At 38.6% G+C, this 14,527-nt stretch overlaps 1 protein-coding gene across 1 annotated transcript; it reads left to right on the top strand.

Annotated features, from left to right (window-relative positions):
* Positions 1-75: 75 nt before the first annotated feature.
* On the top strand, positions 76-14,437 carry atxn10 (ataxin 10). Its single transcript, XM_052121007.1, has 11 exons — positions 76-218; positions 590-784; positions 4,425-4,510; positions 4,622-4,718; positions 4,851-5,018; positions 5,101-5,181; positions 6,374-6,533; positions 6,633-6,741; positions 7,230-7,408; positions 9,690-9,753; positions 12,301-14,437. Exons 1-11 carry the CDS (start codon positions 88-90, stop codon positions 12,483-12,485), a joined length of 1,455 nt encoding a protein of 484 aa, XP_051976967.1. The 5' UTR covers positions 76-87; the 3' UTR covers positions 12,486-14,437.
* Positions 14,438-14,527: the final 90 nt, after the last annotated feature.

The raw sequence follows: 14,527 nt of genomic DNA, 5'->3' as shown, positions 1-14,527 counted from the left end.
TTTAATAAAGGCTTTAATTTTGAAATCCTGTGCTGCCGGTAGGCGGAAGTCAAGCAATGTGTTCATAGTCGCGCGTGGCGTGTGGTGATGGCATCTTACAGTGACAGCATGCAGAATATAAACCTCGCGCTCACTCAAATGTTCACGGAGAAATTCATACACACTCATCTAACAACTCTGCAAACTCTGACGAAAGCGTTACGAGATGAGCAGTTCAGGTATGACACACTTTTAGCGCTAAACATGAAGAAATAATAATATATGTGCCATAGTTTGAGTGTGTGTTATGTGACAGGCATTGAGATGACGCGTGCGTGCGTGCGTGCGTGCGTGCGTGCGTCCGTCCGTCCGTCCGTCCGTCCGTCCGTCCGTCCGTCCGTCTGTCTGTCTGTGTTCAACCTAACTCTTGTCCAGCTCTTTGTTGCTCTCTATATGTTATCGTCATCACCACAAAACAAAGATCTTTACTACAGTTATATAAGCCTAAACTTGTAATCTGACACATATTATGCATTTAAGATAAAAAAGACACGGCCGGTGTACTGTCTTGCATATTCAGATAATCGAAAATATGTCCTTGTTGTTTCAGAGCCAGTGTTGAGCAGGATTTTATTGGAAACCTCTTTGCCGTGCTGTCAAGACTCTCTGTGGATATTCAGCACTTGAGTGATGGGGAAGATCTACTGGAGAAAGATGTGTCATTGTGCCTTAAACTCACTGCAGAGTGTTTCAGAGCGCACAGGAATGCCTGTGTTCAGTGCACTCAAAATCAGTGCAGCCTGAGGTAGTAATATATGCAATATTGCCACATATATAACAGCACAGAGTCAATATTAAGGGTGCTGTAAACAGTTTCAGTAATTTTGCTATTAAGTTCTACTAGACTGGATGTAAAATTTTTTTCTCATTGGCCTACCTTTTATGATGGGCTTTAAAGAGGCAGGCTGCTATACTAACACCTTTATGCTATTTACATGGAGTAGGGCTGTCAGAGACAGGTGTGATTAATTTCTCAGGACACCTGTTTCAGTGATATTTGACAAGTGGGTCGATGATGTGATAGTTGCAAGTCATATGAACTAATTTAATTGCGTTTTTATGGTTCTTTTATGTCATTTTTTGAGCTTGACCATTACAAACATGACTAAAATACAGTATCGGCTTTGGATCGGGCTCGTCGGTCCGATACCCGATCCATCTAAAAGCTTCGGTATCGGAGCCGGATCGGTGCATCCCCAGTTACATCACCATTTCTTTTATTTACACTTGTTAAACATTTGGGCACTCAAGACATGTTAATTTTGTTATGTTTAGCAAGTGAAATTTTCCTCCCATTCATCTATTGTGCAGGTCTTCGGTTGTGCAATTATACAGGGTCTTCATTGCCGTACATCTGGAAAAAGTCTAACCAAATACTGCACGGATTTCAAGTTCATGATTGCGAAAGCAGAGAGTGCTGGTTAGATTGGCCTACCTGCAGTCCTGACTTGTATGGACTGTGTGGCATATTATGAAGCACAAAATACAGTAACGAAGACCCTGTACAAATGTGCAGCTAAAGACCTACATAATGAATGAATGGGGTGAAAACCTTCTAAACTTAACAAGCTTGTGTCTTCAGTGCCCAAATGCTTAAGTGTAATTAGATGAAATGGTGTTGTTTCACAGTGGTAAACACTCGACTCTCCCAATTTTTTGGAGCATGTTGCAATCATCTGATTTGAAATGAGTGTATTGTGTATATACAGTGCCTTGAAAAAGTATTTAGACCCCTGACCAATTATCTCATATTACTGAATTACAAATGGTGCAATTAAATTTCACTCTGATTAATATTTTATTTAAAACACTGGAACCCAAAATCAATTATTGTTAGGTGACATTGGTTTTATGTTGGGAAAAAAAACCCTGAAATACCTTGCTTGTATAAGTATTCAACCCCTGTGCTGTGTAAGCTACCAGGTTACACCGATGACAGAATTTTCCCTAACGAGGACACAATTGCTTTACCATTGGCATCCACCTATGAATCATTGAAGTTCAATCACATTTTCTGGATGAAAAACCCATTGTTGAAGGATCATTGGTCAGGAAAATGGAGATTAAGACCAAAGAGCATTCCACAGAAGGTAGAGGTGAAGTAATAAAAGTGCATGGATTAGAGAAAGGGTACAAAATAATATCCAAATGTTTGAATATCCCAGTGAGCAGTTGGATCAATAATCAGGAAGTGGAAGCTGCACCACACCACCCAGGCACTGCCAAGAAAAGGCTGTCCCTCAAAACTCAGTGCTCTAACAAAAAGGAGACTTGTGAGAGAAGCCACAGAGAGGCCAGCAATCACTTTGAAGGAGCTACAGAGTTCAGTGGCTGGGAGGGGAGTAATGATGCACCAGTTAACCCTATCAAGAGCACTGCATAACGCTGGTCTGTATGGGAGGGTTGCAAGAAAGAAGCTGTTACTCAAAAAGTACCATCTGAAAGCACGTCTGGAGTTTGCCAGAAAGCATGTGAGTAACCCAGCTGCGATGTAGGAGAAGGTTTTGTGGTCAGGTGAGACCAAGATAGAGCTTTTTGGACAAAACGCAAAGCACTAAGTGTGGCGCAAACCTAACATTTCCAATGCCTCAATACATACCATCCCTACAGTGAAGTATGGAGGTGGCAGCATCATGCTGCGGGGATGCTTGTCATCATCAGGGACTGGGAATCTTGTTAGAATTGAAGGAAGAATGGATGGAGCAAAATATAGGGAAATACTGCAAGAGAACCTGCTTCAGTCCACTAAAAAACTGAAGCTTAGGAGGAAATTCACCTTTCAGGATGACAATGATCCCAACCACAAGGCCAAAGTAAAATTGGAGTGGCTCAAGGACAAAAAGGTAAATGTCCTACAGTGGCCCAGTCAAAGTCCTGCTCTCAATCCCTCAAATCCTATTGAGAATCTGTGGCACTATTTGAAAATTGCAGTCTACAAGCATCACCCAACCAACCTGAACAACCTGGAGCAAATCTGCTGAGAAGAATGGGCCAAAATCACTTTGTCACTGTGTGCTGGTATATGTACCCCAAAAGACATATAAGCAGTTATTGCAGCAAAAGTTCAAATATTATTATGTTGGGGTTGAATACTTATGCAAGCAAGATATATAATTTTTTTGTAATTTTCTATGAAAATATTTCCCAACATAAAACAATGTCACCTTAAAATAATTGATTTTGAGTTTGTGTTTTAAAATAAAATATCAATCAGAATTACATTTCAGTGTACCATTTGTAATTCAGTAATGTGAGATAATTGGTTAGGGGTCTGAATACTATTGCAAGGCACTGTATTTAAAATAAATAAATACATTCACATGGTATAACATCAAATAATGTGTTGTTGAGGATCTTTAAATATACCACAATGTGAATAGACTTTACAGCTGACCCATTTTTGTCTTTATTAGTATTTTCCATACTGTCCCAACTTTTTCGGAATTGAGGTACTTTAATACACATCTTCTATGATGAACATGTTTTCAATTTCTGAGTTCAAATAATTTTGATATTTGTTTTCATTTTGATATGTTGCACTTTGTTGTTTATGTTGACAAAAAACATAGAGGAGCTCTTTAGATGTGAAGATTAAAAAAAAAACATGAATGATGTTTTGACATTTTTATGAAAAGGCACATTTTGCTTTGGTCATGTGGTCTAACCCCTTTAACATCTTTATTCGTGGCTCAACATTTTTGAAATTAAAGAGTTCATTCTCTTGAAAGAGTACATTCTCATGTATTCAATGTGCAAGGAAAGTAGTGTAACCATCAAGTAAAAGGTATTTGTGGGCCAACTTAACAGCAGAAGGGAAGTAAACACAGGGAAGCGGAGTTTCTCCTGGCACTGGTAGGATTTTTAATCGGCCACTTCAATGCTTTACAACTTCACAAATTTGTCAGATTCACTGCAGGTAGTCAAACAAACATATCAGCTTCACAAACCTAACAGATTAAACAGCTTCAGGAGCCATGGTCTTGCTTGTGCCAGACTCTCTCTCTCTCTGTCTCTCTCTCTCTCTCTCTCTCTCTCTCTCTCTCTCTCTGCTGGTGGCATGTCTGTTTATGCCACTCTTCCCATGCTAAACATAATCTAGCTCAGGTTCAAGCACCCTTATCTCTCTCTCTCTCTTTATATCTATCTATATATAGAAACCAAATTGGACACAAAGATTACATTTCTGCTAACGCGTTTTAAGAATTTGTTTTTAAAAGATTTCAAATTTGTATCACCTCGAACAACCTTATTTAGTTTTGTACAACCTTAAATCAGCTATGTATTAGGGGACATTTTAAATATTGCAAAAATGGAAATTTCAGGCAAAACCTTTAATGTATAAGCGGAGGTCTGTGGATTTAAAAAAATGTTTTTTATCTTAACAGAGATCTTGGCTCCATCAAGGTATCTTTTGAGATTTTAGGCAAACTCCTGAAGCTTTCAGCGGGAAGCTCAAATGACATTTATGATGGTGAGTTTCAAGTGTCTCCGACGAAGGGCACAGCACCATTAGTAGGCTGTTCTGTGTGTGTATGAGAGAGTAAACGGCAGATAAATCAATGTGCTGCATTCTCTTTGGCAGCACTTCGATGTGGTATTCAGTTTCTTGGTAACATTGCTGTTGGAAACCAGCTCTGCAAAGATGACATCTGGGAGCTTGGTTTTCCGTACGTCTTTTGGTGAGTGAATTTATGGTCAGAGTTCCACTGGTGCATTTTTCATTGTTACTCAAAAATCTTGCACTTCTTGCTCATTGCTATGTATAGCCCTGTATAGGTGCAGTTTTGTAATCAGTTCTTCTGTCCTTCAAGGGACCTTTTGGAGCTCCAAGATGAGAAAGCTGTTTCATACACATGTATGGTATTCCACACTTGTCTAGATAAATTCAAGACAGAGCAGTTAGCTAAAGATGGACAACAGCTCAAAGTGTCCCTTAAGATCATGGACTTGTGCAGGACCTTCCCTGATGTGGACTGGACGTAAGAGCTCTGTCTTTTGATCCATCTGAGATGTCTTGTTTTGAATCAGTAGTTTGGTCATATCATATTTCTCAACTTACAGGGTTTTGATTGCCACACAACATTTTCTCAAGTCATCAGAGCTCATTGGGAAGATGTACACAGAGATGACAAATGAAGAAAGGTAAAAGCAATTCCCTGATGTGTCATAGATCTGTTATCACCAGAAGAGGTGTATTTTGGCCTGTAGGCTAAGCACCAATAGGTGCATATTACTTTACCCCACTGTATTGTACACTGCTGAAATTGTTAAATGCACCACAATACTGATTGGAAACTACTTGGATGATTTAATCAGTGTGAATTTAAAGGGATAGTTCAACCAAAAATTATAAATATCTGATCATTTACTCACGAGTTTGAGACTGAGTACAGGTATGACTTTCTGTCTTCTGGGGAACACAAATTAAGATATTTTGAATGACATGCGATGCATTTATATTCATACAATTCAAGTCAATGGGGTCCAAAACGTTCAAGCTCCAAAAAGCATATTAAGGCAGCAAAAAAGGAATCCAAACTATTATAGGGGTTTAATCCATATCTTCTGAAACAATATGATCGGTTTTGTGGCAGAAACGGACCAAAATGTAACTCCTTTTGCAATCTGCATTCTCCTGTGCACGTTCATGAGAGAAACTTGCTCACACTTCCTTGAGCTTGACTTATAACGCACTTCTGCAGGGCGCGTAGAGCTGTATTTCTCACCCCAAACTGATAGTTTCACTTTAGAAGACATGGAATAAACCACTCATGTCACATGGATTGGATTTATGCTGCATTTAATTGCTTTTTGGAGCTTGAAAGTTTTGGATCCAATTGACTTACAACGAATAGAAAAATACACATACACCGAACAGCCACAATATTAAAACCACCTACCAAATATTGCATAGGTCGCCCTCGTGCCACCAAAACAGTGCCATCCCACATCTCAGAAGAGCATGCTGACATGCTCTTATTCTCACCACAATTGTACAGAGTGGTTATCTGAGTTACCGTAGACTTTGTCAGTTCTAACCAGTCTGGCCATTTTCTGTTGACACTCTCATTAACAAGGTGTTTCCATCCACAGAACTGACACTCACTGGATGTTTTTTGTTTTTGGCACCTTTCTCAGTAAATTCTAGAGACTGTTCTGTGTGAAAATCCCAGGAGAATCAGCAGTTACAGAAATACTCAAACCAGCCCAGTAGACATTGATTCAGCTCAATAGTGTTTGGAACAGAGTACAACGATTGCATGCAAATACACAGAACAAGTGAGTTTGTTAAATGTGTTAATAGAGATTGTTCATTTGTGATTTATGATAACAGACTCACACTACTGGAGTTAATATTCGCACAGCTTGGTGTTGGCGAGGAGGAGAAGGAATATTTAATACCTTTGAGTGCAGCTCAGTTCCTGGCCTCCTGCTTCAACATTCACTGCCGAGCCGTTCTCAATCTGAGCTCTCAATCCTCAGCCGACGACCAGGTCAACTTCATTTGCTATACCCATTCTAAACTTCCTAATTTTAGTATGCATTTTTCAGAAATACACTTACTGATCCACACATATTTGTTTTGTGTGAAGGCGGCAATGGTTGTTATCAGGCTTTTGGACATCCTTTGTGAGATGACCTCTGGCCGCAAGAAGTTTATGGCCCTACAAGATCACTCTGACCTTTTGAACTCAACAGTCGGTAAATGTCATATACTGGTGTAATGCTTTTGCTTTTTTTGGAGATAATTGAAGATAAATCTTAATGTATTCATAATGTGAATACGCAAAATCCATGTAAAATTATCAAGCCTTTGCCATGAATTAGAGATTCAAAATATTTGTTTTGTTACAACTGCTTGCTCACTCTCTAAAAAATCTCTATCCCTCATACGTTTTGCAGACGATTAACTAAAAAAAATCAACCACAGGCCCCTATAGTCTTTCTCCCACCTTTCCCATTTAAAACACCAAGCGCTCATGTCAATGGGGCGCTGTATGAAACCGACTCCCCCAACAGGTCACAGCTCACTGCAGAGAGACACATCTACATTCCATTAAAGACTGTGCTGTCATCTCCTACTCTGATGTCACACCTTAAATATGGGAGCAATGCCAGCATGCATCTCTCTCTCTGTCTCCTGGGTAATGTTTAAATTCTCTATATATCTTCTCTCTCTCATCCCCCAGATCTCTTGAAAGAGGTCCATTTACTGGGCAAAACAAGTAAAAATGTGTTTACTGTGGCGCACGATTTCTCCTTGACAAGGCCAGGGGGCGCCGACACCCACCCTGCCCTCAGTTTCAAAGCTCATCTCATCCGACTCATTGGAAACCTGTGTCATGGCCACATTGTCAACCAGGACAAGGTACTACAAACAAAGCTCACTGAATAGAAAGTAAGGATGTGTTACAATGGTCGGCTTGCTGACTTGTCGATTAGTGGAACTAATTTATTTAGATTTTTTATATATATTTATATATATATATATATATATATATATATATATATATATACAGTGTATGTATGTATATATATATATATAGGTGAAACTGGGGCTTTATCTCTGTAACAATAAGATTTGGAGTACAATTAGGACAATGTGTGTTTTCTCTAAGAGAGTTTTTGTATGTTGGTATCAAAAAGACCTATAGTGGATTTTGCTGATATCGATTACTAAGGTGGTGGAAAAGGTAGATAACAGATTAATCGGCTGATAGTTTTTAAAAATGTATTTATTGAATGAATAAAAAATATTTTGTTTTTACTTACCATGACACAGATATTAAGGCTACAAGAATCCAAAATAAATCAAGTCCAAATCCCAAAAGCAGTTTAGTTTGCTGCCAAAATCCCAATAATATCCAGATAAATTAAGATTTGGTGCATTACACATGACTTTTACAATAAATAAAAAAAAGCCAGAAATACACTGGAATATTTTATTTTGAAATGACAGAGACTTGGCTCTATATTTACTAAATTAAGATTTTTATAACTTGCATATTCATCAGAGGAAGAATTTAGTAAATATATATATCACTGAATGAGGTTTATTGATGAGGAAGGGGAAAAAAATTTGGAATAAAAAAAAATAATTTGTGTGAATTCTACCCTCCAAAGTAAATTGTAAATGCATAATATTTATATATGTAAGAGGAAAGCTGTGTGCATGGTAAAATAGTCTTGGAAAAGTTGGTACATTTAATGTATCCCTATTACATCACCACTATAGCCACACGCATTTAGATGAACTTCTTTGTTTGTTGTGTCGCATCTCACACTGTTTTAGCAAAGATTGCCCAGGAATGTTGCCTTTTTAAGACAACGTCAAGTAAAAGTAGTCCAGCTTTTAAAAAAAGAGTGCAAGACTGCTGAATTTTGGTCCATTTTGTTGCACTCAGTCTAGCTGAATTTGAACGCAGAAGCACTAAGGAACCAAAAATCTTTAAACCAACTTAATCATACAGACCTTCCCTTAAGATCTGTTAATCGACTAGTCAGCTTCAAAATACATCCCTAATGGATAACTGGTTTGCTTGATACAAAAATTAAGTATAGCAAGACTGCACCTTGCAGGAAAGAAAATAACCAATGAAACATTGGATGGATTGGTCAGAGAGACTGAAATAGTCAGTATAGTTGCCAAAGGAAGGAAGTATTTAGCAAATTTCATGGAAATCATCTTTTAAATGACCCTTCCTGCGATTTCAATGACTTGTTGGAATGTGAAGGAATGTTTGGCAATAAATGATGAAACCAGACACCATAGAGTCTGCACCAGTCACATAGAGTCTGCAGTCAACTCTGAAAATCTTCTGATCAATGGATGGCACAGCCCAGCCGTGTTAAGCACATTAACAATGCTGCAGTTGAGAGCCCTCCTTGCTGTCTGTCATCCCAGGCCTGGGCTTTTTTTTTTGGAAGCTACCTCCTTGAAAACTAATCAGGGGATTAACTCTGGTAGATAAAGGCTCGAGAAGCAATCTGCATTTCATACTTGTATCATCTCATGTCTTACCCAAATCTTTTTCCACTTTGCGCACTCTTTCCTTTTTTCTTTTAATGAATTCCCTTGTAAGCAACCTCCTGTGATGGAGGGATTTTCAGCCTTTCAGGTTTGTCCCCTTCAATCAGCAAAGAGAGCCTGGTACCAGCCTTCTTAAATAGGGTCAAGGCAAACAACTGAGAGGTCAAAGTTCAAAAAACAATAGCCAGTCTCACTTTTTGACCAATCTGCTTGTGAAGATGGCCAAACAAGATGGCCTCTTATTTCTCTAGCCAAAGTGGATGATTACAGAAGTTTCCATTAGTTTTATAGCTAGAATTACTTTCTCAATCAAACTACATGCTAGCCATTAACACGCATCTCCTCTTTTCCAGTCAGTGCTTTAAATTAAGGCCGTTAATTGCAAACCACTGTATGTCTTCGGTTACAACACGTGATTGGGGTAACGTATTGTAATAACCTGTAAGTGACAAAAACCAGCCCAAGCCTACAGTATATGACTGCTTCAAACCAAAGCTCAACCGCATGCACCATGGAAAGTAATTGTTTTTTGACCATTGGTGTTTCTGTAATGGACCATTTATTTTGTGATGTGAATTCTCAATTTGTTTTCATTTTTGATTTTTTGTATCGGTTTTAGGTGAGAGAACTGGACGGAATTGCTCTCATTCTGGACAACTGCAGCATCGACAGCAATAATCCTTGTATCCTTGGTTAAGACTCCCTGGGATGCTCTTTCAAGCTGTTCTTTTGCTGTGCGCGTAATGGCCGTTTCCTGGTTTAGTAGCAACCGCCACAAAAAATGCCTAGATATTGCTATATAAAATGTGAATAGCATTGTAATAGCATTTAGCTTCCATTGCTAATGGAGGGCTTACCACACTATTTGATGTTTGAATGATTGGTGGCTTGTTCAGAGTTGAAAACTGAGTTTAAATGTTGTTAGAGCAAAGCCAACTTTTCATGCCCCTCAACCTAGCAAGGCTACAACCTAATGGAAGCCATACCCTGTAGAGAGGAGGAACTGGTGGGCTGACTCGAGATAATTTTCAAACCCTCACCCATCAGTCTTTTTGTGTAAAATATTAAGTCATAATAGTTTATGAAGCAAAATGTAGGTACTGCTTTTATGTGTAGTTTTGTGGTGTTGACAAGTCAGTTTTATAGATGTACAACACTTTCTGGAAAACTTGAAATCCTGGGTAGAAAATCACCACTTCAAAGAAATGGTGTGGCATTTTGCATCCTGCCAACTCTGTTCTGTATGTAATGGGGCACTGGCAACACAACAATTTGATACATTACAGCTGTGTTTTCAAAGGTTCCTTGAATGGCACTGTTGTTACCCTAACAAAAAAACAAAAAAAACGCTCCCATTCTCTAGAAGCACTGTTGGTCTGTATTAGAGAAAGCAGGGCACCGTGCCAGTTGTTCTTTCACCAGGGGATGAACCACTAAGCTGAGCTTGTGTCCTCCCGGATGCAACTTACTGACCGCTTCAGGAAGTTGTCATCCTTGCTTAATGTTAAGTGCTATGGGAAATGAAATGACCCAAGCTAATATTTTGGAAAAATCAGGACCTTTATAGAGTGCAACAGTGTCCGCCCACGTCACTTAATTTTCAGGGATTTTATAAAGTCTATACATATTTTTTTTTTTTTTATTATTAAGTTCATAAAAGAGTTCTAGCCTAAGCCATGAACCAAACCAACCAGCTTCGAGGTTAATCACATCGGGGGTTCAGATATATGCAAATATATAAGTAGTTTGCATCACTGAAGAGGACGCTGCTGTGCTCTCTTAGTGTGCATTGTTGGCCACAATTCTCTGATTGGTGGATCTTTTTTCTTCAGGATTATGGGTAGTGTAGTTCTTTACCTGAATTCCGCTATTTAATACAATTGTTAATTAAAGTTGAAATAACACTGATGGCGTCAAAAGGGGCATATACCTTTTATTAATAACCTTGGAGCTCATGGTATTTCTGTCTTTTAAATATTTATAAGTTATCGTTAAATATCAGTTCACATATGGAGAAAAAGAATGGGATTTTTACTTCTAGAACCCGACTGTTGGACTCTCATTGGTCCAAAATTCTGTCTTTATAACTAAAGATTAAATGACAAATATCTTCCATTTGGTAATGATTGTCAGGTAACTCAGCAGTTTTGTATTCATTGTCGACTGACATACGTATTGCATATCGCTAAAAACATCTTGCATCGCACCTTGGTTGGACATGGTATAACTCTTCTCTCACTGTTTGTTTTACTATCAAGAGTTAAGCTGTACCATAAATTGTGAGGCTTTCTGAAGAGAGGTGTGATAACAATTTTATGAGAGTTTGGACTTCAAGGAATATTCCAGGTTCAATACACGGTAAAGTCAAAATTTTATTTTAACTTGTCACTCCTAAAACTAACAAAATCTGGGTTACAGTGAGACACTTTCAGTTGAAGTGAATGGGGCCAATCTGTAAATGTTAAAATATTCACTATTCACCGTTTCAATTGTACAATATTATATACAATATTTGTGTTAACATTATTTTAGTGTGATACAATAATTTATTAACCTTTACTGTTTTATGTTTTTTTTTATTATATATTTAACTTTGATGTCAACATGATGATATAATGCCATAAACCCTAAAATGACTGTAAAAAATTATTTAAACAACTAATACACAAGTTTTAATGTAAGATTTAATGTAAGCACTTTTATGAAATTATTAGCTTCACATTCCTGCCTTTTAAACCCTATAAAGAATTGGCCCCATTCATTTCCATTGTAAGTGCCTCACTGTGAACGCAAAATATTTAAGCTATTATTTTATTATTATTATTATTAATGCAATTAGCATTATGTCACAGATGCTGTCGATTTAGCTTAACATGTATTGAACCTGAAATATTCCTTGAAGATTTTTGCCTGTTGGATGAGCAAAACCAAAAACAGGCAAAAAAAAAAATAAAACAATAAAAGCAGATTTAATTTGAATGAGAGACCCAAGCCATAACTTGAGACCAGAATATCACAGAGACTTTGGGATGGGATCATTTGGCTTGGACCCAGTATGCAACCAACTAGAATACCCTATGAAACCACATAGTAACATTAAAAGCCACTTAAAACACCCTATTATCATGATAGCATAAGCTTTGCATTGGCAAGCAATTCACATTTTATTTTGAATATCTAGTTTGTCTAGGTTTTTTTTTTTATGATCTTTTCCTGAATATACTCTCCAGTTATAAGCCAGTGGGCTGTGTTTGCAATTCATATCCTTCTGGAACACAACCCTGAGAATCAGAAGTTGATACAAGGCCTTCGGAGACAAGGTGTGACAGATGACACAATGCTCAGAGAGATGGGCTTCAGAATGGAAGAACGGGATGGCAGTCTACTCCTCAGGCCCTTACAGAAGGACCCATAGCTGAATAAGTAGAGCTTGCAGCCACCTATCCCAGGATCCCCCATACCAGTTTAGTTTGCTATATTAAACTGGAGATGGCTTCAAACGCCCACAGAACACACTGGGGCCATTAAATATCCAATCAGTAGTTGGGAGCACAAGGGGGTGGTCTGTGCTTTTGTGTTCTGCACACAAGAGGAAATCAATCAGAGGAGCTTATATTGGTGGACTCATGCTGATGTATGTGATGCATTTCGTTTTCTTTGATTCCAACCCCCCCCAAGTCGGATTTAAATCCTATGAAACAAGGAGAACCGTGTCTTCCTAGATTTTCAGCCACTAAAGAGACTCTGGTGACCAACAGGGAGTAGAGGTTAATCCTTAATCCAGTGCGTTTTATAGAGACCAGGCTGACCTCTTGATCTGTTCGCATAAAGTTTAAGGCTCAATAGCTGTGAGAGTAAGCTCTGCAAATTTGGGTTTGTTTACTAGGTATGTGTCCCTATGGGTGACTAGTTGTCCAACAACCAATTACTTAAGTGAGATCAACTAGTTTATCTAGAATTTACCAACTTTGTATGTATTTATTTGTATTTTTTTAGCTTTTGAAGTTGAAAGCTTGTTTGCAATGTAAAGCCTTTGTTGTGTCTTAAAATACATCCCTTGAAAATCACTGCTGCTGTTGCCATACATAGAAGCTAAAGTTTTAAAGACATATCTTGAGACCCCTGCATTCTGATTGGCTCTGTTTTTGACTGGAAAAATCAGATTTATTTAAACGGCCCCTTAATAATGCATCCAAATGGGGTCAGGTGAACTTGAAAATGGCCTAATTATACAGGGCTTCCCTAACAGCAAACTGTCAATAGTGGTTCAGGTAACCGGCCAACTAGTTGATTTTGAAAATGTGTTATTTTGCACATCTCTATTGTTTACAGAGCATGTATCTTGTTAAATGGAGATCAATGCATAGATAACAAGGCTTTCTTATTGATTGTGATGCTTAACCTGATTGCTTTGCTTGCTGTCAGACACTATCTACATAGCAACTAAGCACAGCAACCTCTCCAAGACTGACCCAACTATCTATCTCTCTAACTATCCCACACCACCTCTTTTGCACTCATACCCCTCTAGTTCTGGGGTTAGGTTGTCCCAAGTGAATCAGACCAGAAGTATTAGCTTGCAGAATCACATCTCACCCCATCCTATCGTGGAATGAGCTGAGTGGTCCACACCTCCTCCCCCATCCACCCCCTATTCCATTAATACCCCTCTTTGGAGGCCTCTACTCTCCCCACCACACCCTGTTTTCTCTGCCTCATATTTTTTAATGACAAAATGTTTGTGTGAAACAATCAGGGTTGACTTTTCTCTCAATCCACGGTATAGTGTAGGGAGCTTACGTGGTTCCGGTACCCAACAGTTCAGACGGCTAACAAAACAGGTCCCACTTACTTCTGCTCCAGTGGCTGCCTGCAATGCTTTTCACACACAGGAAAAAGACTAGAGGGCCAGAGAGCGGACGGCGGGTGAATGAATGAGGCAGGTTGGATGCCTATTCAAACGCAGGCAGGAGCAGCTCTGCGTAACTCCGAGATCAGTGTTTCACAATATCTACAGCCACAACTGTGAGCTGGTCAGTACATCTGGGAAGACATTTAGCACAGCTTTGATAAGGCCAAAGGAAATGATATTTTAAGTGAGATCAATTCTTGACGCACCTGTACTATTGTGTTATTTGTGTCACCTGTATTCCTGGGACTATCTGCAACTTTAATTAAAAGGATACCCACATTTTTGCTCCCAAAATGAATATTCTCTCTGTATTTACTCACCCTCACTGTTTCAATCCCGGATGACTTTCTTTCTTCCGGAAATGTTGTTAGCCTCAGTCACCATTCACTTTCATCTTTTTGCTATACAATAAAAGTGAATGGGGACTGAGGCTGTCATTCTTCCTAACATATCTTCTTGTCAGTCATATGAAGGCGAGTAAACTATGACAACTATCCCTTTAATATACCTGCTTTTGCTTTAAAATGAGTCTGTTGTTCAATACT

Source organism: Xyrauchen texanus, chromosome 47, assembly GCF_025860055.1.
Source record: "Xyrauchen texanus isolate HMW12.3.18 chromosome 47, RBS_HiC_50CHRs, whole genome shotgun sequence".
NCBI classification, from domain to species: domain Eukaryota; kingdom Metazoa; phylum Chordata; class Actinopteri; order Cypriniformes; family Catostomidae; genus Xyrauchen; species Xyrauchen texanus.
This window is presented reverse-complemented; position numbering and strand designations above follow the sequence as displayed.

Coding starts and splice junctions, on each gene's coding strand:
- atxn10 (XM_052121007.1), top strand. CDS start 88: ATGGCATCTTACAGTGACAGCATGCAGAATATAAACCTCGCGCTCACT. Junction 5,182..6,373: donor GAGATGACAAATGAAGAAAG/GTAAAAGCAATT, acceptor TTATGATAACAG/ACTCACACTACTGGAGTTAA. Junction 9,754..12,300: donor CATCGACAGCAATAATCCTT/GTATCCTTGGTT, acceptor TATACTCTCCAG/TTATAAGCCAGTGGGCTGTG.